We start from the raw sequence: 23,584 nt of genomic DNA on the forward strand, positions 1-23,584 counted from the left end.
CCTCCTGAGTCCCAATCCAACACTCTAACCACTACACCACACAGGCTCATGTTCTGCTTCTAAATATGCTGGTGAACTCATGTGCGGGCCTTTGTCTCTCTGAACATATTGGAATTGCTAGATTTACTAACATGCAAACTGACCCTAACAGTCTCAACATGTGTACCTTTCCCTTGGCTAGTTAAGACAAGGCATTTGTGTGTGTTTTTTTGGTTGGCTTCAGTTGTCATCGCACAATGCTTAACATCCTTGATACATTCAACCGCGGAAAGACCTTATCTGGCATATGATGTTCAGTTCCAGGAATTACAATTCAAGAAGGATGTTGACAAATTGGAATGGATTCTGGGCAGAGTTATGAGGATAATAAAAGGCCTAAAAGACCAATCAGATGAGCAAACATTGCACAAACTTGGTATGTTTTTGCCTACCAAAAAAAGAAGTCCGAGAAATCCATTTACAGCTTTCAAAATATTTATATGGATGTCAGAAAGAAAGAGAAACAATTGTTCACCAGATAAGCTGATGGTAGGATAAGACGCAGAGGCCCTAATTCGGAGAAGAGCAGGGCTGGATCCACACCCTCAGGACAGCTTCTTTCTCCCCTGTGTTGCCGCACTGTCAACTGCTTTATATAGTCCTCCAGTGAGATCCAATTGGAAAAGAAAGGCAAAAGCACCTCTGTACTCAAATCCATCTCTATGCAGGCATAAAAGGGCTCCCTGAATTGCAGCCATTGCAAACTAAAATGCAAGAGATGCTTCCAGAAGGGGGGCTCCAAGTGCTACCAGTCAAGAGGCATTGTACAGCTGTTCCGTCTTTCCTTCCTTAACAGATTCTTTTTGTGGTAAGAAAAATGGTGGATGAAGCCGTGGGAAAACATGGGAGGATTACAAGTGGAAGACGTCATCACCCCCATACAATTCCATGAATGAGGTTGGGCGGTGGCATGATACACGCCTCTGGAATCGCCCCGTCTGCCAGGCTTCAGTTCTGTCTATATGCACTTACTTGGAAATAAACCTCATTGTACGCAGAGGTTTACTTCTTTGTAAACATGCCTAAGGTCAGGCTGCAGATCATTTTCCCTCAAGGCATCTGCTGGGTGATGCTTTTGGGGCCAAGGCGTTGGAAGAGACGACCAACACTGTGCTTCCGTCATGAGTGTGGCTGTCATTTCCGAGCTCTACAGTCATGAGCATAATGTGTGTGCGATGGCAAGCAAGAGACACAGCAATCCGCTGTGCCCCTCAGACTTGTGGCAGCCAGACACAGTTTTGGTCTGGAAGTGAAAAAGCAAAATGACACCCTATCCCTTAGTCATTTGTAAATGACACACAAGAGGAGGACAGAGGGGCCGTAGCTCGGTGTGACGGAGCACACGCTTTGCACGCAGAAGGTCCCAGGTTCGGTCCCCAGCTTCTCCAGGTAGGGCGAAGAAAGAATCCTGCCTGAAGCCCTGGAGAGGGGCTGCCAGTCAGTGTCGACAGCACTTGGCTAGATGGGCCAATGGTCTGCCTCAGAACAAGGCTGCTTCTTATGTTGCTATGAAGCTGGAGGCAGGAAAATGGGGTCCCCATAGAACAGGGCTGCAGAACATTGTTGTGGGGGGCAGACTGCCCGCCCAGACCCTCTGCGGCCACATTGCCCTGAGGCCCTCAGTAGGCCAGATTGCCCCCGCCCCGAGGCCCTCTGCGGGCCAGATAGTCAGTCAGTGTGGGAGAGGACAGCGGCATGCAGAGGCATCCCTGCTGTTAACTCTGATCAGAGGTAACAGTGGAGATTCCCTGTGGGGGGGAGGGACTCCTGGAAGGCTCTGGGGGAAATATGGGGGGTTTCACGGGCTGGATTAGACCTATGGGGTGGGTGTTCTGCACCCCTGACTTAGAATCTCCTGTCTGAAAGTACTACGTAAGGATACTGGGCTGGATGTCCCAGTAAGGCAGGTCATGCTTTTTTCTTTTTTTAAAAAAAGGGGATTAAAACTTGAGTGTAGTGGATGTTGTTGACTTGCTAAAGTAGTGTATGGTTATGTTGCATTAGAATAAATTGGGATTTTCATATGAATATAGTTGCTATTGAATACATGAGCACAAGAAGAGCCCTGCCGGATCAGAGCAAAGGCCAGTCTAGTCCTGTTTCCAACAGACAGTGGCCAGCCTCTGCCACGGGCAGGCAAAAGGTTGGTTGGGACAAACTCCACAAAGGTTTCTGACTCCCAACAAAAACGATCTGCTGTGCCTGTTGCTTATATCTCTGCCTCAGTGTTTCTTGCCTGTAAAACAGCAAGATTAATGGGCTGCTTTGGAGCAGAGGCTGTTATGCAGCCCTGATGGCCAGTCTGACCATTTGTTTAGATCCCTGATCTGAAGCCACACAGATGTAGGTGCTTGAATGTATAGATGTGTAGAGGACTGGCATCCCAGTCCAGGGGTAGGCAAGCTGGTACCCTTCAGATGTATTTGACTACAGTTCCCATCAACCCTCACCACTGGCCATGCCGACTGGGGCTTATGGCTGCTGTAGTCTTAAGCAACTCGAGGGCATCAGGTCGCCAAACTCCTGTAAGTCATTGTAGGTCGCTGGCTTTTCCCCCTGAGCCACCATTTTGCATCAGGCTCACTCGTCCCCCAGCATCTCTTCTGCTCCTGGATCCAGCTGGTGGACCTTGGGGTTCTGGTGTCACATGGACACATAGACTTAGACGCAAGATTCATGACTCTATTTGCATCTAAGTCTATGAGCACATCCTGCCGATCGCTTTTTTTTTTTTTTAAAGAAAAGATATGGCAATCGGCAGGGACAGGGAGGAGGCGAACGGCTCTGGCTGGCCGGAGGGAAAGTAGCCGTCCCCCCCCCCATGGAAAGTAACCCCCCACAAGCCGTTCCCCCCCCCCACGGAACCCTCGCGGAGCAGAGCCGCTCCGGAGGATTCCGGGGGGGGAGGAATGGATCGCCTCCCCCCCCCCCCAGATTCCCCACTGGATCAGACGGTGGGGAACCCGTACAGCCCTACACAGCTCTCTCTAACTGTAACCACCATCTCTCTCACAATGAAACAAACACAGGATGATCTCCAATATATCCAGTATTCTCACCCTGCCCCCTCCTCCACCACTGTCCCTGATTGGAGACTGCTGGGTTACGTTCAACCCTAATTTGGCAACCAGAGTTGCCATTCGCCAAGGCTCACCATTTCCCACTCCCTCCTCCTCCTTTGCCCCTCCCTGATCTTTCTCACGTTGATACATTTTGGAGACAGACTGTCTGGGCTTCAGAAGGCATCAGAATAGCTCCGAACCTCCAAGACGGACCGAGGTGCTTCAGTGGCAACCCGCTTCACTTCAGAGTGCCCTGGTGCTGGTCTGATTTGCTTTGGATCACACTGAGGCACCCACAAAGCACCCCAATTCGGTTCGGGGTTTGGTTTCGGCACCGAAGTAATTCACAGCCCTAGTTCTAGTATTAAGAGAGAGGGAGAGAGAACATAAGAACATAAGAACATGAACATAAGCAGAGCCCTGCTGGATCAGACCAAGGGTCCATCTAGTCCAGCATTCTGTTCACACAGTAGCCAACCAGCTGTCGGCCAGAAAACTACAAGCAGGACATGAGTGCAACACCATCCTCCCTGCCCCTATGTTCCCCAGCAACTGGTGTACATAGGCATACTGCCTCAGGTACTGGAGGTAGCACATAGCCATCAGGACTAGTAGCCATTGATAGCCTTTTCCTCCAGGAATTTGCCCACTCCCCTTTTAAAGCCATCCAAATTGGTGGCCATCACAACCTCTTGTGTAAGTGAATTCCATAGTTTAACTATGCTCTGTGTGAAGAAGTACTTCCTTTTAACTGTCCTGACCCTCCCACCAGTCAGCTTCATGGGCTGACCCCGGGTTCTAGTCTTATGAGAGGAGAAAAATGTCTCCCTATCCACTTTCTCCAAACCATGATAATTTTGTTCACCTCTGTCATGCCCCACATTCCTAGCCTTTTTTTTTTCTAAGCTAAACAATCCCAGCTGCTTCAACCTTCCCTCACAGAGGAGATGCTCCAGCCCCTTATAATTTTCTGCAGTTTTTCCAACCCTGCAATATACTTTTGAGGGGGTAGGGTGAAGAGAGAGAGAGCGCTCTCTATACACTTTCACCACACCATGCTTAATTGTATAAATATGTTTAGAGGTTTGTAGCCTGTTAGAATTCTTGGCTTAATGACTGATACTGCTGTATATGTATTTTGATCACTTGTAAATCATTTCCATTTATTTACAGGGGTTTAGTTTAATTATTCTGTGTAAACCTAGTTGGCACAGTTTATTAAATTACATTTCATATATAATTAACAAATTAAAATGGAAAGGGTGGATCGTCTGTGATAGAGATAAAACAAGACTTACAACATGCTCCTTTCCATATTTACTCAAAAGTAAGTTCCAGTCAGTTCCGCAGAATTACAACCTCAGGCGGAATCCTACAAGATTTTCATGGGATTGACAGTGCAACCCTTTGGATGTCTGTTGGGAAACAAATCCCATCGAGTTCAATGGGATATACTTCCAGGTAAGTGCATATAGGATTGCAGCCTAAGTCTCACAAAATTAAACAGGATTTAGTTCTGTAAAAAGCTTGCAGAAGATTGTTCCAAAATCACATGGAAATAAAACTTTTTTTTTTTTTACTCTTATGAATCCTTGGTTTTCATTTCCATCCTTGCCATATGGTGGATTGGCTGAAATGGCTTCATTTAATGTCTGTGCAAAAGCAATCTGAACTTTGTTTTTTAAGAGCATGAATTTAAAGGAGTGGGGAAGCATGAGCCTTATTATCAATAGTGCATAGAATTTGTCCAGTGTGAGTGAATGGGAGTGACTTGCAAGAAGCTCAGTCAGCTATGAATTAAATGTGGGAGGGGAGGGAGACAGTTCCCTGTCAGTTTTCATTTGCTTCTGGCTTCCCATGGAACTACATCTGGACAAAGCATCAACATTACCCACTCTCCTGCATTACACTACCCTCAAGGACATCTTGATACACCAAAGACAATCTGCTGCTTACTTAGCAATACCCAGGGCTTTGCTCTCTGCTTGCTCCTCTTTGTTATCACAACATTCAAGGGCAATGGAGGGAACTATCATCATCACCACCACAAAATAATCAGCCGCACTGCATCTTACAGAGTTCTTTAAGCAAAATAAACAGATCTCCCTCTTGGTGTTGGGAAGGACAGGAAAATAATACGTCTTTTTATTCAAGTCCTGTCGAACTCTGTGAGAAATGCATGCTTTTGTTGCAATACAGTGTCATAGGGAACCTGTGGCACCGTTATGGAAGGCAAGTGCAGGTGCAGAGTGCTTTGCCACACCCGAGACCCTGCACGTCCTGGATCAGGGATAAGAAGCCTGTTTACTCAGAAGCCTGTTGGACTGGGGCATGGACCTGCAGACAGGCTGCTGAACCTCAGCACTCAAGCTGTGATCCTAAGCACACTGACTTAGAAGCTGCTCCTGGTGAAATCAAGCTTGCTTGCTTCCAAGTAAAAATGCCAAGTGTGGGTTGTGAATTTACAGAATAGGGGCTTGAAATCTGATTGCATACATTTGTTCATCACGATTGGTTTAAAGTGCACTTGGAGTAAGCCCTATTGATGTCTGGGGGGCTTGTTTCTGAGTAAACACACATACGATTGGTCTGCTAACTAGGGCTGTGCAGGACACACATACACCCCGGTCCGACGACTCAGAAGCCACTTTGTGGCTTCTGAGTCGGGCACGATTTGGCTCAGGCAGATTCGAGGGCCGCCCGACTCGTCCCTGAATCTGAATTCGGATGTTGGACCCCGCTTTGGGTCCCCCCCAAAACCCCCACGCAAGCCCCCTTACCTCGCCGCCACCTCCGCCGCCGCCTTCACTGCCACCAACTCCTGAGGCCTGGATGCATGCGCCGACTCTTACTGCAGGGAGTTCCCATTTCAAAAACTCCCTGCAGTAAGAGTCACCACACATGTCCAGGCCTTGGGAGTTGGCGGCAACAAGGAAGGTGGCAGAGAAGATGGCAAGGGCAGCGGCGGCAACAGTGGCGGCGGCGGCTGGGCTGGGGTGCCGAAGCTCCGAAGCACACCGAGTGCTTCGGAGAGCTCCCGAACCACTCTGGGTCGCTTCGTGCCCCCTCCGCTTTGCCTCGGAAGAGGCGCATCGTGATCCAAAGCAGCCCGCTTCAACTCGGGGTTCGAGCTGAAGCAGTGCACAGCCCTACTGCTCGCCCAACCAGTTCCTGAAGGCTAGAGATCTGGGACCACGTAAAAGCAATGTATCTTCTGCTTTTAAAAGTGCTCAAGTTACCGGGGCTTTTGTGATGGCTCCCTTAGCTGCTCTTCAAAGGCTGTGGTGGGGGTGGAGAAGATTTGGCTAAAACTGAGGCAAAGTCAGGGAGTGGGGCTCAGTGAATTTTAGCCCCCCCCCCATTATCCCATCATTGAAATGCACCTAGCAATAACACCCCCTCCCCCGGCCCGATTTATCGACAAGGGCTACCAAGTGCCTGCCCAGAGTTTCTAAAAGGGCTTCAGTCGCGTAGAAAAGATTTCTTTTAAATTGAGAACGAGCCCTACTGATCGCTGCAGAACAGCGCCAACGTTACGCGAGCTCCTCCTCCTCCGCTACTCCGACTCCTTAATAAAAGGTACGGGGGGGGGGGGGCTCTTTGCCAGAATCCCTGGCCGGAGGGCAATCGGGGGATGAAGCCCTGTCCCAGCTCAGGGGTCACTTCCGCGCGTGTGGAATTGACGCCGGCTGCCGGCCCTGGAACATCTGGAGGGCGCCAGGTTGCCAACTCCCACCCAGCTCAAACGCGTCGCGGAGGAAGGTTCGGACCGGTCCGCACTCGGGCGCTGCGCAGAATGGACGTGAAGGGGAGGGGGATCACGTGACCCGCCGCCGCGCTGGATGTGCACGTGCATCCTGGCCGTGGGGGGGGGAGCCTTCGGAGGGGTCACGTGACCTCTCCGGCTCCCCCGCCCCCCCAGCTGCGGAGACAGCCGAGCGCAGCTGGCTGGGAGGGCGTCCAGCGTCTGCCGCAGCGGGGCTCGACGGAAAGGGGAAGGGAGAGGCCGCCGCCGCCGCGTCGGAGCCTCGCGCTGAGCCGAGATGAGGCCGCCGGCCGCCGCGCGCCCTGCTCCTCGGGAGGCGCGCTGAGCCACGTCCTCGGCGCCGCCGCGGAGCCAGCATGTGGCGGGGGTAGGTGATGCGGGCGGAGTCCCCGCCGGGACACTTCGCGCGTCTTTTCGCCAGGCTGGTTTTGCGCCGCGGTTGGGTAAGGCTGGGGCCGGAGGGGGCCCGCGCCGGAGCTGGCAGCCCGATCCCGTTCGCGGGGAGCGCGCCCCGCTCGTCCCACGGAGCGCCAAGGAGACTGCGGCCCCCCGGGGGGGGGATCTCGCGGAGATCGAGAGTCCCCAGCGCTGGCGCGGACCGAGAAGAGCGTCTGTGGGGGGCGAGGGACTCCGTGTGTCTCCAGCCTTGGCTTTTTTGCCCCCTGCTCCTTCCAGCCGCCCGCCCGCCCGCCTGCCTGCCTGCCTGCCTCGCTTCAGGCACAAACTTTCTCCAGGACACGCATGATGCCGCTGGCCAGAAATGGGGAGGGTGTACGGGGAGGTGAATAAGGTAGTGCTATAGATGAGGTGCTGGGTTGGGATAGCAGCAGCACGAGGGGATTGAGAATCCTCTCTCCAGAAGCCTGAATCCCTACGCTGATGTTTCTAACTTTTTTAATTTAACCCCCGCCCCGCCTCGCGATCCTTTACCTTTCCAAGAATCCTGCAAGGTTATTTATTGTTATCCCCATTTTACAGAGAAGAACTCGTGTGGCTGAGAGGAGAAATGGACTGTCCAAGATGAATCCTTGGCTGAACTGGACTGATTGATTGTTCATCCGTGGCCACCGAGGATAGGACAGGAGAAACTGGGTTTAAACTATGGGAAGGCACCATTAGATTCTGTATTAGGAGGAAGCTCCCAATGATAGGAAAAGTAATCCTTCCCCAACCTGGTGCCCTCCAGATCTGTTGGCTCAGCTCCCATTATCCCCAACCAGCACTGCAATTGGCTGTGGATGATAGGAAGTGTAGTCAAATGCATCCAGAGGATGCCAGGTTGGAGAAGCTGAGGGAGGCTATGGAGACCTCCTCTTTGAAGACCAGCAGGGTGGAGAGGATTTGAGGAGCTGCCTCCTACTGAGAAACTGCTTACCAACCTGCCCACTAGCTGATCTGCAGTGGCTTTCTGAAGGCCTTGGGTAGAGGTATTTCTATAGTTAAAGCTGACAGGGTAATTCTGCTTATGTAGCAGTTACTCAAATAGCAGAACCCAACAGGGTACATGTGGCATTTTACAGAGGAGAGTAAGCCAAAGAAAAGACAGGTTGTAGCCCCAAGGAGCTTGCAATTCAAAAAAAGCTAATAGGGTTAATGTGAAAGCTACAGTAAAGCCATACCTTTATTCCATGACCAACCAAAGGGTCACAAGATAGCGACCAAATGCTAGTACTGATAAAGGCATCGCCTTCCTGCAGAATTGGGACTTCTTTCTCTGAGCCAACTATACTTTTTCCATGTTGGAGAAGGATGAATGCGAGTAATGCAGTGACCTGCGCTTGGGCTTCCTTTCAATTGTGGATGAGGAGTGCCATACTGAATCATGGGTACTTCCTCAAAATCGGGACCGGAATTTATTGGGGATGTGTGAGGTCTGTATCCTGTCCCAATGAGGCTGGCAGATTGGTCTTAAACGAGTCACAGCCCAGCTTGAGGTGGTGGGTCACAGCAGGGACTCTACCATGACTTTTCTGTTTTTTAAAGGGCTTGTTTTGTTTTTGCTGTTTTGTTTTTGAAGAGGAGGAGGAGGAGAAAATGAGAGAGGGAGAGGTTGGGGTTGAAAAAATAGAACTGGGAAGGTTGGAGCCAGTTAGGCAATCTGATCCATGGGGCCCTTCATATCCTAGCAGCCCAGGTCTTCCACCAACACACTAGACCAAGGGTGGGCGACATGCAGCGCCTTGGTGTAATTCCATGTGGTTCCCGATTAAATTTCCAAATCCCTCTGCAAACACTCAGTTCAGACCTCTGGCAAGCAGAGCTGGTCCTATCATTACGTGGGCTCACGTGCCCGCATCAGGCGGTGGAGCGGCAAATTGTGCCGCTTCCCCCTGCACCATCCAGGAGGGCCCGCCACTGCTCCAGCGGGTGCCCCAGAGAGCTTCACCAGCCATCTGTTGCTCTCAGCGAGAGCCACACATCCAGAAAAAGCGGTATTGTGAGATCCCGTGAGAGCTCAGCTGGGTTTTGTGAGTTCCTGCAGGCCAGGAGGAAGGGAGATAGGGGTGTGTTGCGGGGGTGGGGGGAGAGAAAGGAGTGGCAGAAAGAGTGAAAAGGGGAGGCCCTGCTCACTTTTGGGTCTGGCCTTGTCTATAGCCCCATTCACCCCTGGCACGCCCCCTGCCCCCAATTATGTCCAAAGGAATCCAGCCCTTAACAGAATTCTCCACCTTTACGCTAGACCAGCCATCCTCAACATGGGGCCCTCCAGATGTGTTGGACTACAATGCCTATCAGTACAGCTGCCAGCCTGACTGGATGATGGGAGTTGTCATCTAGGGGTGCAAAACTTTTATGTGGTTGGGGGCCAGATTTCCCATGGGCCGGGGGTTCTGTACCCGTCTTGTAGCCCAGCACATCTACAGGGGACCAGGCTCGGGAAAGGTGCACTTGAGAGTTCTCCAAAGAAGCTGCTGACAATTGGGTTGCCGCTCTGAGGAAAGGAAATGGCTCGACTTCGATCCCAAGTTGAAGAAAGCCCTGGCTGTATGTGCTACTGATTTTTGCTTGAGGGCATTTCCACACATTTGCTGCTTAAATCAGGGAGTACATTCGATGGTTCTTCTGCATTTTATGAAAGATTGACAAGATTCATTTCACATGTGGCACAACTAGGGTATCTGAGAAGTTAACAGCACAATCCTGTGCATGTTTAGAAAGCAAAAAGTCCTACAGCTCCCAGCACTCCCTAGCCAGCCAGCCTGGCTGGGGAATGCTGGGAACTGTAGGACTTTTTTTTGTCTGAGCATGCATAGGATCGTGCCCTGAAAGGCACTTTATAAGCATCCCTCTGTACAAATGGTCTTCGTCTGAACCACGTTAGGATTTTAGCAGTGTTCCTGAGGTCTGTGTTCAAGAATAGCTTGCACAAGGGCTCTTTTGGCAGGGGAGGTGGACCAGGTTCTGTTCTCTTAAGGGACAGAATGGCCAGCACACAGATGACAAGATTTCACAGTATGCAGGATGCTGTTTTCTCCTGGGAGCAAAGAGCTTTGGCACACTCATACACACATTCAGGATTGCACAGGGAGAGCTAAAACTGGTTATTCTGCTTCCAGGAAGGAAATGGACGATTCTGAGTATCTGTCTTTTCACCTTTGGATCCCAGAGACTTGCTTCTATTCTTGTCTGTCCCCTGCCTTCCAACTAGGATAGGGGACAGCAGCCTCAGGTTTGCTGCAGAAAGATGATCACTAGGAGAGAGGATTGTACTTCCCCACTCTGAAAACCTTTGGGATTGGCAAGTGCAAAAGGTACATCAAAACTGTGACATGACCTGAGTTTAATTGTCGCCATGCCTGTGAAGTCTCTAGACCCCGTATCTTATGACAGCCAGATATTGTGGGCTGTGCTGCCAAGGACTGGGTAGCTTATTTCAGGATTCCTATGCCAGAGGATGTAGTATGAAGCAATGGTTGTTTAGAAGGGTGAGGATTCCATACATTAGGATAATTTGTGGCATAGTCTGGCTGGCATACACATTTTACTTGCCCCAGGGAAAGGAAAAAATGAGCAGTATTGATGAGGGTGGGGGACTCGTATCCAATTCATTTTATGCATCTATTCATTCCCACCCCCCACCCCCGTCATCCCAGTGCTAGCTTTAGTTAAGGTGCTGAAAAATTCCCATTCAAAGGCCTGTTTTTGTTCTAAACCAGTCGTCCCCAACCTGGTGCCCTCTGGATGTGTTGGACTACAAATCCCACCATCCTCACCCAGCATGCTGGCTGAGGATGGTGGGATTTGTAGTCCAACACATCCGGAGGGCACCAGGTTGGGGAAGGCTCTTCTAAACATTTGAATCAAATTGGTGGCATGTATAACATCTGTACGAGAAAGATGCTGAATGTGTAAGAACAGAAGGTTGAGAAGGAATACGATTACCTGATTAAAGCAAAGCAGAGAGCCACAACAGTGTATCTATACAGACGTTATTCCTGTACTACAATTGGTGCTATTACTGTAATACGTTTTGGTATTCAGATGGCTTCAGTGAATCTTTGTGCATTTGTATCAGGCAGATGATGATGATGCCGCGCAGTTTCCCAGCTACTAAGTGTCTCTCCCGGTAAATGTAAGAAGGAAATGTATTGCACACTGACGTATAGATTGAGCCTGTTGTTCCGGGGTGCAAAGGGATAGCAGCATGGCAAAGGCAGGCAGGCTTGTCTCTTGCCTTGACAAGGGGAATACCATTGTTTCTGACTTTATGGTGTCACTGCAGATTCCAGTACTTGCAAAATTCTGCTGAAAGTGACCCACAGGCATTTCATACAGGAAACCGCCCTGTCAGATCAGCTCCACAGGAAATTGGCATAGTCCTCTGGTAAAAGTGCAGATCCTGCATGTTTTCCTTCCCCTATCCCTATTTTGGCAGAATCTGGCTTTAAAAACTAAACAGAAAAATGACTAGCTAATGTTCCCCATTGTGAAGAGATTCGATGATGCACTCCGGCCTCCCAAACTAAATTTTTAGACTGAGCTGAGGAACTGGAAAGTACATCCAGTCCCCTGCTCAGTGCATGATCAGTGACATGGGATGCCTCTACAGCATCCCTGAATGAAGGCTGCAACCAGACTAGAGTTGCTACTTCAAGAATTTCAAAATAAAGGACACATTTGTAAGACCATAAGAAAATGAGATATTACATGTGTCAGAACATGAACAGAACTCTAATATAATATGCTCTCTTCGTATACGTTTAGGTGCCGGGTTAAAACCTTCCTCTTTAAGCAAGCATTCAACCTTTAATTTATTGCTTTATTAGTTTTACTGTGTCTCCTCAATGTTTTTAATACTCGTTTTTACTGTTTAATATTGTATTATTTTGATACTTTATTTATTTATTTATTTATTGGGGGATTATTTTGTCACTGTTTGGTTTTATGATTGTAAATCACCCCGAGGGTATTCACCAGTTGGGTGCTATACAAATCTAATAAATAAACTGTAATCTATTACATTTTAAGTTGTATTTTGCAATTCGGGGTGCATCTTCTTGCAATGGAGCACTCCATTTTAATGCTAAATAAGGAACAGTTCCTTGAACAAAGGAGCAGGTGGCAACGCTCATCCCCAACTAACAACAACAGCACACTGTTGTGAATCCTCATCTTTAGTCTGGTTGCTTCCAGTTGGTGGAAGTCGCATGGAAGCCTGCTACAGTCAGCTGATCCAAGCAAGGGTCTGAGAAATGGGTCAGGAGCAGTAACGGGCAGGGACAGGAGTGCCTGGATAACATTCCATCCATGGACACTGAATGGCAGAAAAGTCATATATACCTTGGGACTGACACCAAGGCGTTGCAGCTGATAGGCGGCACAGTAGGATGGATTTGTTCCACTTGCCTCATGTTGGCAGAGCACCTGCTTTGCATGCAGAGGGTCCCGGGTTCAATTCCTGGCACCTCCAAGTAGGGATGGGAAAGGGTCCTGTCTGGAGACCTGGAGAGTAAGAGCAGCAAATACTGATCTGGATGGACCCATGGCCTTGTGTGTGAGGGGAGACAACTTAGCTTTCCAAAGGTGCAATCCTATGCATGTTTAGACAGAAAAAAGACCTCCAACTCCCAGCATTCTCCAGTCAGTCATGCTGGCTGGGGAATGCTGGGAGTTGTACTCTTTTTTCTATCTAAACGTGCATAGGATTGCCTCCCAAGTGTCCTAAGTATAAGGAGGGTATGAAAGGCAATGATCAAGGTACAAGGGGAGTGAAGGAAGGTCAGATCATCAGAAAGAGAGGGAAAAGAAGGTAAACCTTTCTGAAGGTACATGAACACTTCTTAACATTATTGCCAGGGGTGCTCCTTATTACTTAAAAAACATTGACTCCCATGTACTTGTGAAAGTTTGTTTGGTGGTTTTCATTTACACCAGGTTCTCCTAAATAGGTTACCAAAAACCTGTTTTTAAAATCTTCAGTTTGCTGCCTCAAACAAAAGCAAAGTTCATAGCGTTCGTATTTTATTAGCACACGAGGAAAAGCTTAACGTAAAAGAAGCTCACTAGGACAGTGCTTTCAGACTTCTGCTTTTCTATGGGGTGGGCAGAAAGTAGCTCTCCAGATGTTTTGGACTTCAACTCCCAGCATTCCTGACCATTGGCCATGCTGGCAGAGGCTTCTGGGAGTTGAAGTCCAAAACACCTGGAGATCAGCCTTCTGCCCACCTGTGTGAATTTGTTAGTTGAAAAAACTCTTTCGAACCAGATACTCATCCTCTGCATATTTGTGGAGCAGCACCTGGTTTCCGTTTGAGAGAATGGGCGTGTAATTGCATGCGTGCAGAGTGGCTGGGTGGAGGATAAGGCAGTGGAGGGTAAGAAGCAGTGCTTAAGTATTCCCAGAGAATTGGCAGTGAGGAAGCCTGGGTGGGAATGGAAGGAAGGCTTTTTGCTACGAACCACTTTTCTAGGAAGTGATTTAGGACTTGAGCTATTTTGCTCAGCTGGCAGTTCTTTGCAGGAAACTGTTGCTGGCTGAGGCCCTTTTAAACTAGGCTAGCAAAAGCAATGGTGTTGCTGTTCTTGTTTCTTTTTGTGAACACATCAGTGTACTTGTGGGCCTGTGAAGGGCGTGGGTCAAATGTGAATCCAGTTCTAAAGTGCTTTTCACTTAAAATGAGCCCATGGTGTGAGTTAATTAGACACGATATATAGCTCTGATGTAGCTTATTAGATACGATCTGAGCCCAGAATTAGGAATCTCTTCAGTAAGGAATCTGCCACATGGGATTCAGGGTTGAAAGATGAGTAGTTTTGTACCCATCCTGCAGCATGTGTAGGAGAAAAAGAAACTCTGCAGACTGCCCCAAAGGGTCTTTGGACCACCTGAACCTGGAAAGCCAAGGTACAAATTCCAGCTCCGCCACAGACCACTTGGATGACCTTGGGCATGCTCTGTTGCAGGCTCTGCTGCTGCATCCTAACACTGAAATAATAATTACCTAAGCGTGTTTCCAAAAGAGGGAATTGTTTTTTTAGTGTTGAGTACACTGACTCAGCATGTCTGACAGCTGTAAACCTCACAGGAACCAACACTTGGTGGTTCATCTCAACTAGTCTAAGGGGCAGACGAGACTCTCCCAGGATCACGAGGCATCATCCAAAGCAAGGGACAATTGCAGTTATACCCAGTGTTACTTGTTGGCTTTTCCCTCCATTCTGTATTTATTCTGTAATGTAACTGTGCTAAACTTGCCACATGGAAATCTTTCTGAATAAAGTCTACCTTGTAGGATTTCTGAAAGAACATTTATCGACTATAATTGATTATGGTAGGTTTATTCTGAAATTACCTTTTAATCATTTTACAGAAAAGCTAGTTGCTCAGCAATTTGTATTGCAGATTGGATGCAAGCAGCTATTAAAATGTACCCAATGTTAAGGGCAAGCAGAGGTGTCATTATGAAGGGCGCCACCTGGGCATGGGCCCTGGATATTTTTGAGCTGTACCTTGAAACTTTTGAGCTGTCCTAATTGCCATTTTTTTTTACATTTTCCCATTGACTTGCATTGGAAAACAAAAATGGCTGTAACCTTTTTAGTTTGTATGATAAATACATGAAGTTTGGAGGCTTGGTAGCCCCCATGGAACTGATTGGATATGCCAAATTTCAGGCAGTTAGGTTTGGTGGCTTTTGTGCTAGTCACAGGTAAAATTTGCTATTTTCAAGAAAATCTGTCAAAGCAAAGAGCTATATATTTTTTTGTGCTTCCACATACATGCATGGAATTTGGGGACCTGCCAGCCCCCATGGAGCTGATGGAGCCTGCCAAATATCAGGCAGTTATGTCCAGTGATTTTTGTGTTAGTCACAGGTAAAGTTTGCTGTTTTCAAGAGGATGTGTCAAAGCAAAGAGCTATATTTTTTTGTGTACTTCCACATATGTGCATGGAATTTGGGGATCTGGAAGCCCCTATAGAGATGACTGAGCCTGCCAAAGTTCAGACAGTTATGTCTAGTGGCTTTTGTGCTAGCCACAGGTAAAATTTGCTTTTTCCAAGAAAATGTGTCAAAGCAAAGAGCTATATTTTTTTTATGCTTCCACATAAATTCATGGAAGTTGGGGACCTAGGAGGCCCTATGGAGCTGATTGAACTCACCAAATTTCAGACAGTTGGGTCCAGTGGCTTTTGCGCTAGCCATGTGTAAAGTTTCCTTTTCTCAAAGTCTAAAACAAAAAGTAAAAACTGTCAAGTCACCCAGGGGATTAGAGATCCTAATCAGAAGGTGTTTAAGATGACCATTAGGAGGTCACTGTCCCTAATCTCTGGTGTAGGGGTTTTTTGAGGTGCAAAAAACTTCTCTCCCCCTACTTTTCTTTTCTGCTCTTACATGTCCACTGTTGTGAGCTTGCCTGCAATGAAATTTTGAAGAGGGAGAAGGAAGGGAAGAAAGAGCTCCATGTGAAATACTGGTATTTCACACAGCATCTTATTTTACTGCACCAAACTGGAACCTTCGACTTCTGCAGAAGTTTAGTAGCTTCAGTATGGCAAAGGATCCAATCAGTCTCCACAAACTTCTTTCTCCCCTTCCACTTTAATTTCTCTGAAATAGCTGTAGGACTCAAATTATTCCAAAAGGAGGGTTAGGAGTATGTGGCGTCATGATCGAGAAACTGCTGGGGCTTTTAAATAGGTTCTACAGTTTTTAAAAAGCTAGAAAAAGCCCACAGCCACCTCACCTCATGAAGTTAATTTAAGCACATGCAATCCTTACAAACCCTCCACAGCCGCCTAAATTCCTCTGAAGTACTACCTCTCTGAAAGGAGCCACTTGGCTTAGGGAATTCTCTCTACCCCCCACCCCTGTGCACATTTCCAATCACCATTCTTGTTTTCTTCTTCCCTCCCCTATCCTGTTCTTTCTTCCTCTTCTTTATTCCACCCAGGGCATATCTTGGGGAATTCTTAAAGAGAATTCTCTTCGGTGGGCAAGAAAAGTTCTGAACTGTATTTGACTTTATACAAACAGACAAGAGGGTTGGTTTCTCTTTTTCTCCTCACTCAAGTCTTTGAGAAGAGTGGTTCTCATGATTGCAGAGAAACAAATCTGGGGCTGTTTTGTTCGCCAGTTGCCTTCACCCAGCAATAGGAAGGGCCGTAGCTCAGCGGCAGAGCACCTGCTTGGCCTGCAGAAGGTCCCAGGTCCAATCCCCAGCATCTCCAGAGGGGGCTAGGAAAGAACCCTGCCTGAAACCCTGGAGAGCCGCTGCTGTCAGTCAGTGTCAACAATTCTGCCCTAGATGGACCCAGGGTCTGACTTGGGACAAGGCAGCTTCCTATGTTCCTCTGAACAGAAAGCTTTAATAAAAATAGGAGTTTTTGGTTTGTTTTTTAAGTGGAGGGCAGAGAAATACTGCTCATTTATGCAATCCTATGTATGCCTACTGAGAAGTCCCATTCTGTTTAATGAGGCTTACCCTCAGGAAAGGCTGCATAGGATTCCAGCACAAGATACTTTTGCAGGGAGGTTTGTGCCTTGATGTTCTGCATGTTTACTCAGAAATAAGTCCTGAGTTGTGAGCATGGTACTGCAGGCTTAATACAGTGCTTACCCAATGAATTGACTACTCTTTTAGCTCAGTGCTATGCATGTTTTGTCATTTGTGGGTTTGGGGTTTTTTTTTTTGCTTGAACTCTACCTTCAGTGGTGAGGGAAAGGCACTTAGTGTAAGACACAGAGTTCCTCCATAACATAGCCCTAGTTTTGAAAACAGACTCATTGGCTGGATCCTGGTGAAGTCTTGGCACAAATGAAGTTATGGGGAGGAAGATACAGTGAGAGCTTGTGCGTAAAAAGGAGGAGGTAGAGAGGAGTTGCACAAAACAAGACCTCTGTTTTTATGACGAGTTGCTGGAGGATGGTGGGATGAGGAGGGATGGTTGCATGGAGGGGAATAGAATTGGTAGGGGGAGAATGCAAGTGCTCAGTGGTGAAAGAAGAACATTCTGCACATGCTCAGAGGTACTCTCTATTTAAGAACATAAGAAGAGCCGTGCTGCATTAGACCAAGGTCTATCTAGTCCAGCATTCACACAGTGGCCAACCAGATGCCCATAGGAAACCCACAAGCAGGACTTGAGTGCAGTAGCACGTTCCCACCCATGTTCCCCTGCTGCTAACATTGGTGAAATGTAAATAAATTCTAGTCATTCTAAATTTGCATGCATGTATATGACATGACCTCCTCTGATGGGGCAATGAATCCTGAAATTTTTATCCAGTTCTTCCAAGGAATAAAAAACGTTATTGGCAGTTCCCTTTTAAAGAAAATATAAACCCTGCACCTATTTTTCTGACATTGGGCAGGTGTAATCCCCATCTAGGGGGCTACTATGCCTGAAATTATCCAGTTCTGACCAAGAGAAAAAAGTTACAGGTTTTTTTTTCTAATTTTCCATGGTAGTCAACAGGAAGCATAAAGACTCATTTTTCCAAGCATTGACTCAGATTTGGTGCTGAGCTGAAGTGGTCCGACTACAAATTGGCCAGAGCAGAAGTGGGATGTTTTCCAAAATGCTGAATTGGGTCTGAGTTGAAGTGGGGTGGGGGGTCAGTGCACACTTCCTATGTATGTATGTAATCTATACACATCGCTTGCACACACCACACACACACACACACACACACACATTAGATGTGCGCTTAGACGTGTGTGTATGCCAATTTTTGTTATGGGCCTGTTCCCCGGATCTTTTAAGATCCTAGCAACGCCCCTGAGGGCAAGTAATGTTTGTTTCTCATTCTCCTAACAAAAATATATTACGTGGGTCATCATAAGCATGTTTGTCAATTCTGTGGATGTCCTTGCTGTTCTTTGTCTGTTTTCTGGGCTCCTTCATCAATTCTTCTTTATGGTTTCCATGTCATTCTGGAAGTGTGATGTGAAGCTACATGCTGCTAATTCATTACTTGGCAGAGCTTTCCTTGCATTTCTCAAGACTTTGGGCAAGATAGAAATGTGCAAAGCATATTGGCTTGGGTCTAGAAAAGTACCAGTGGAAGGTGACTTTCCTGCTCCCTCTTCCTTCCACACCCCCCAACAACTCTCCTGAGGGTTGGGGGGCCCTCCTGCAGTGGGCTGTGGTGTGTAGGACTGATGGGGAAGTGAGGGGATTGCTGAAAGTTGGGTGGCGACACCTAACATGAGCAATTTTTCAGCAATCCCCCTTTTCTTCCTTAGCCTCTCCCTCATGCCACAGCCTACCCCACTGAGGAGAAGATTTGGGGTGGGAGGGGGCTGCTGGGAGGAGGAGCGGCTGGAAAGTCACATTCCACCAATCCCTTTCCATTGATGCTCCTCTGGATCCAAGCCACCAAATTTAATTTTCCTAAGAGGGAAAAGCTAACTTTTTGCTTCTTCGTCTCTGGTACAATCCTGCCTTTTTTCTATAGAGCTATGCTGGAACCAACTTGGTCTTACTCATTCTAAATTTTCCATTAAAATTATCCCAGTTCTTTTTAGATGTTCTAGTGTTCACTCACCATTCCATAGAATCTTATATCCCAACAAAAAGCCCTATGCTGTATCCATGTTTTGTTAAAAAAACAAAACACCTAATTGTTGACCATGATTATATCTAGTTTGGGATAAGACTGACTTCCACTGACCATTTTGCTGTATTTGCCCCATACTTCCATAAACTGAAATGGAGTTAACTTGTCCCACTCTTCTCTTTCCCCAACCCCCTCCCATGCCCCCTTGTTGAACAGTAAAATATTTTCTAATGGAACTCTTAATATCTTGTTGTCAGATCTATACCACAAGCTTCATTTATCAGCATCAAATCAGGCCTTTAACCATGCTAATTGGGTGGTTTCATAAACCCAATCAAGGTTTGGGACTGCTAATATTCCATTCTGCTTTTTCTTTTGCATGATCTAATAAATTACTCCAGGTCTTTTCATTTTTATTTGTGTTTACCATTATCTGCCATCTTTTTAGAACACTTCTACTTATCAAAAGTAGAATATAACCGTTCTTTTAATAGTGCCCATCGCATACTAATCTCTCTGTAAATTTGCTTCATAACGTTTCAAGCAATCAAGTAATGAACGAAAAATGATAATACTTGTGCTATGAAAACCAAAGAACCATTACTTAGCTCACCTAGGAGATGATGATGATTCCGCAGCCTAGTTTTCACTGAGTTGGTGTTACAAGACTGCGAGGGGAGATGACTTTTCCTCCGGGTGGACCTCTTCTTTATGTGTGTTCCCCAGGAAAAGAATGTCTGATAGGTTGCCACCAGTCAGAATGAACATCCTGACACACCCTAGTCTGTTCAGCTGCTTAGGGAATTTCTGAGCCCAATTGCCAAGGACCCCTCCTGTCCACCCAGGCATAGGAAAAAAGAAAAAGCAGGGTGCTTTGGACTTACCTTCCCAAAGCCCACAAACTGAGAGCTTACCAAAGCCCTTAAAAATTCTTAACATGCAAGCAGTAGCTTTTTAGCCATGTGGTCTCTCACATGGGGAAGAGTTCAGTGAGAAATCCCTTTTAGAACAACACAGCCGAATGTCCAAATATAAAAAGGAGTTGATTTAGGAAAAGAAGAGAAACAAGGGGGGAAAACCAGGGAAGGCAACAATCAGATACATACACAGAATTCCAGTTAAAAAAAATGTCAGTCTAACCTATCTGGTCACATTGCCTACTTCAGTAGGGTCCCAGAGCCTATGCAGAATTTATTGCAGAGAGGATGGTCAGAGAGAGAGAGGGAGAGCGCGCATCTGGCCTCCAGCTAGATGGTATATGGGAAGTGCTAATAGGACTGAAAGAACCCCTTTTTATGGGGATCTCAGTTTTGTAAAAGCCAGCCCCTTTGCAGAGATCGATGGTTGGTCTGTCCAATAACGTGATAGCTTCCATTTCTGATGTCAGTGGTCTAGCCAGCAAATCAGAAATTTACCTAGTGGCTGGGCCCACCTTCTTAACGACTGTAACTTACATCTCAAAAGCCCAAGGTAGTTGGAACCAGTCAACCTATTGAAGAAAAAGGATTAAGGTTTTGTTTGCATTTTGGAGGACAAAGAAGTGAGATAAGGCTAGATAAAACTTTTCAGGTAGCCCAGCAGGGTGCCACTAATCAGAAGCTCTAGGGGACACGGTGAATCTATATTGGAAGTAGGGGCTCATCACAGTTGGTAAACCCATATCTGACACTTGAGATTGCAGGTCAGAAGGGAGTGGGGCTCACATGATCAAGTGCTCTTTCATACAAAAAAGTGCCCTGCATATAGGAAACTAGATGTGTGGTAGAAGGTTAAGCTAGAGTCTTTTCCCCCAACATATGGTTTTCTACATGGAGGGTATTTGAACCCCCGCCTGCACTCTCAGGTGGTACAGCCCAGGTTTATTTCTTCACTAAGAATGAATTAGGCCTTTGCAGCACCAAATTGGGTTACCTAATCATATTGCAATGTTCATATCTGGTTGACTATCTCCTTTGTGCCTAATCCAGGGCATGCTTTCCAATATGTGACTTCTATCTGTGTTGGGATTTGTCTTCTCAGTCATATCCGTTTCATTCTTCTGGCAGACTTGCACTTCATTTCTTGGCTGTTCTCCCCTTCCCCTCGTTTTCTTTTGAAGTGATGTTTTCAACAGTTCTTGATTTATTTAATTTTCAGAAACTTAACTGACCATTGCCAACAAGCCCATTATTATCTCTTCCACCCACCCCCACCATTGTCTTCTTCATATGCATGCCTATTTACTTTTAAAGATGATTCAGTCAAAAGTGAGTTCAAGATAAGAAGTCTTAGAAAGCACATGAGATGGTACACAGGTTGAAGCAGGGAATAAAGTCTGATACTGGGTGTGTGTTTTTGGTGGGGTGAAATGTGTGTTCAATGGGATGTCTTCCGAGGGGCACCTCTGTGCATACAGCTGTGATGGGGAATCCTGGCTGTGAGATGGGGGTTCCTGGTTGCATGGAGCACCTATGCATGTATGCTCATAGGTCCCCCTTGGTAGAACTCCTGCATCAAAGTCTGTTTATAAATTCTAGTTACGCTTACTGGTCAGTGTTAGTGTTGATGTATCTTTTAACAGCAGTTAAAGTGGGGAGTGGGATTTGTTTCAGGGAAGCACAGGATCCTGCTGCTGGTCTCTTAACCACAATTAAGGGTTGAGGCCCTGATATGTGTGTGCCAAAATATTGATACTCAGGACTCATACCCATCTGGATGCTTTATCATTTTTAGCAACAGCTCATAGATTTTGAGCCTAAATATGTTGGAACTCTTCCATCAGTCTTCCTACTTGTGCTGTTTGGTACTATTTTACTTGGAATCAAAATTACAATTGTAGAGCAAGAAATGCCAAATTAAATATCGTATCCCCCCCCCCTTTTAACAAAACTAGTTCCCTGTTGATTTCCTTTGCTATCTAATGATTGTTCTTGATATCAGTCTTAAAACATAATTGCCATTTATCAACCTCTCGGTAGTGCGGTTAGTATCGCCCAGGTCTATCTCTTTGTCTTCCAAGATATCTGTTTACTTATTTCTGAAAAAAACCAACATCTGTTTTGATACAATAGGGCTTGACAGGCTTGTACGTGTTCAAATGTAGGTCGCATACATTTAAACTGACGAATTCAGAGGAGATTTCTCTGCTGTTTGCTCTGATTGTGAGGAGTGTAAGGTCACACAGCTGGTAATATAGATAACATATACTTGTTCACTCCAGATCTCTTTTCAAGATCTGATCTAATATGATATTGACCGCAACTTGACAAAAGCACAGCTTGAACTTTCTTAGGGTTGGTTTTTGAGTGGGTTATTTTCTATTGTTAACCCACAAGGTTCTCTGGATAGCAGCTGTGATGTTCTCTGTTACTCTTCAGACCTTTTCCCTGTGGGTCATCTTCCCACTCACAAGGAATATTTTCTTTGCAATAATTGTATTGCTATGTATAATTGATGCTTAGGGAATTGTCTTAAAAAAAATCATACGAAGGGCTTTGCAAAATCTTTGAGGTGTGCCTTTGCAGTCATCCTGTAAAAGAGACCATTATTATTCCAAGTTTGTAGATGGACATTTGAGGCCGAGAGAGCTTGGTTTCCAAGACCAAGGAGGAATTTCATTTCTAGGTCTCTCTAGTCTCTCCAGCATTCCATCTTTATGGCCATCTCTGTCTCTTTGGACTGGTGCTCAAATGTTGTCATCTTCCTTGATTTTTCTTCTCATCTTCCTTTCTCCCTTTCATAATATTCTCTCTCTGCCCTCCCCCTGTTATCATTTGTATCATTTGGAAGCTGATAGCAGCAAGATGAAGTCCAAACCCTGTGTTCCTCACATAAAGCTACAGTCCTAAACACATTTACTAGTAAGTTCCATTGAAGACAAGAGGACATTTATTCGAGCGAACGTGCATGGGATTGTACTGCACATTTATTTGGCTGCCTTTATCTGTTCCTCACAGAGCTGGCAAAGGCCATGTGTTCATTATCTGCTCTGTGTCTCCCCTCCTTGCAGCACAAATATTCTGTGCTGTGCATGCTTGTTTAACTAACTGCTTGCTCTCTATCAACTCCTGGAATGTTCAGACCTATTTCTGTCTCTTCCACATCTGTCTTTTCAAGCTTCTTATTATGACCAATATTTTCAGATTGGCGGGGGGAGCTATTTTTCTCTCTCCCTTCAACCCATTCTTTCTGACACCCCATTGAGACCACACATCCTAAGTCTACTGAAGCATCTTTCAGCAGATGTAGGGTGGCCATTGCCAAAAAAGAGGAGGAGCATCAGCCCACCCGCCACAAAAGAGGAGACAGTTACATAAACATTTGCACATGCTAATTTACACGAAGAGAAGTAAATGTAGAAATAGCTATTACCATTTAAATACAATACAATAGTGGGGAAGAGCGCAGTTGGGTGATCTGTGTGTCTGCGCAGTGTGATAACTCTGGATAGGCAACTTCAAGGCCCCGGCGCTCCCTTCTAATGGGTCGTTATTTTTCAACCAGGCTTGGACTGGACAGCACTGTCAAGTAGGACACACGGCCACCATAAAGATGAGATGATAAACCTGTGTCTGAACTGCACCAGTTCAGATTACAAGAGGGAGCTCCTATGACTTTCCTGCTTACTCCCCGCATCCTTATGAGCTCCCCCGCCCCTGTGGAATGAAGTAGTTAAAGCCCAAATACAGGCTTAGCACCTCATCTGCTGTTTCTGAGAACTAGGTCTAAGAACTGGG

At 46.6% G+C, this 23,584-nt stretch overlaps 1 protein-coding gene across 5 annotated transcripts in view; it reads left to right on the top strand.

Annotated features, from left to right (window-relative positions):
- Positions 1-6,726: 6,726 nt before the first annotated feature.
- Positions 6,727-23,584, top strand: part of RAB3IL1 (RAB3A interacting protein like 1) — a 51,999-nt gene continuing 35,141 nt past the window's right edge. For 2 of the 5 annotated variants that reach the window (XM_084858534.1, XM_084858544.1), the window contains exon 1: positions 6,727-7,234. In XM_084858534.1, the coding sequence (XP_084714660.1) occupies positions 7,224-7,234 (11 nt within the window). In that variant the 5' untranslated portion in view covers positions 6,727-7,223. The remainder of the gene's footprint in view (positions 7,235-23,584) is intronic. The other 3 variants (XM_084858555.1, XM_084858563.1, XM_084858572.1) reach the window with 2 other exon arrangements.

Source organism: Heloderma suspectum, chromosome 1 (genome assembly GCF_057233095.1).
Source record: "Heloderma suspectum isolate Gila_16-S chromosome 1, 16-S_ref, whole genome shotgun sequence".
NCBI classification, from domain to species: domain Eukaryota; kingdom Metazoa; phylum Chordata; class Lepidosauria; order Squamata; family Helodermatidae; genus Heloderma; species Heloderma suspectum.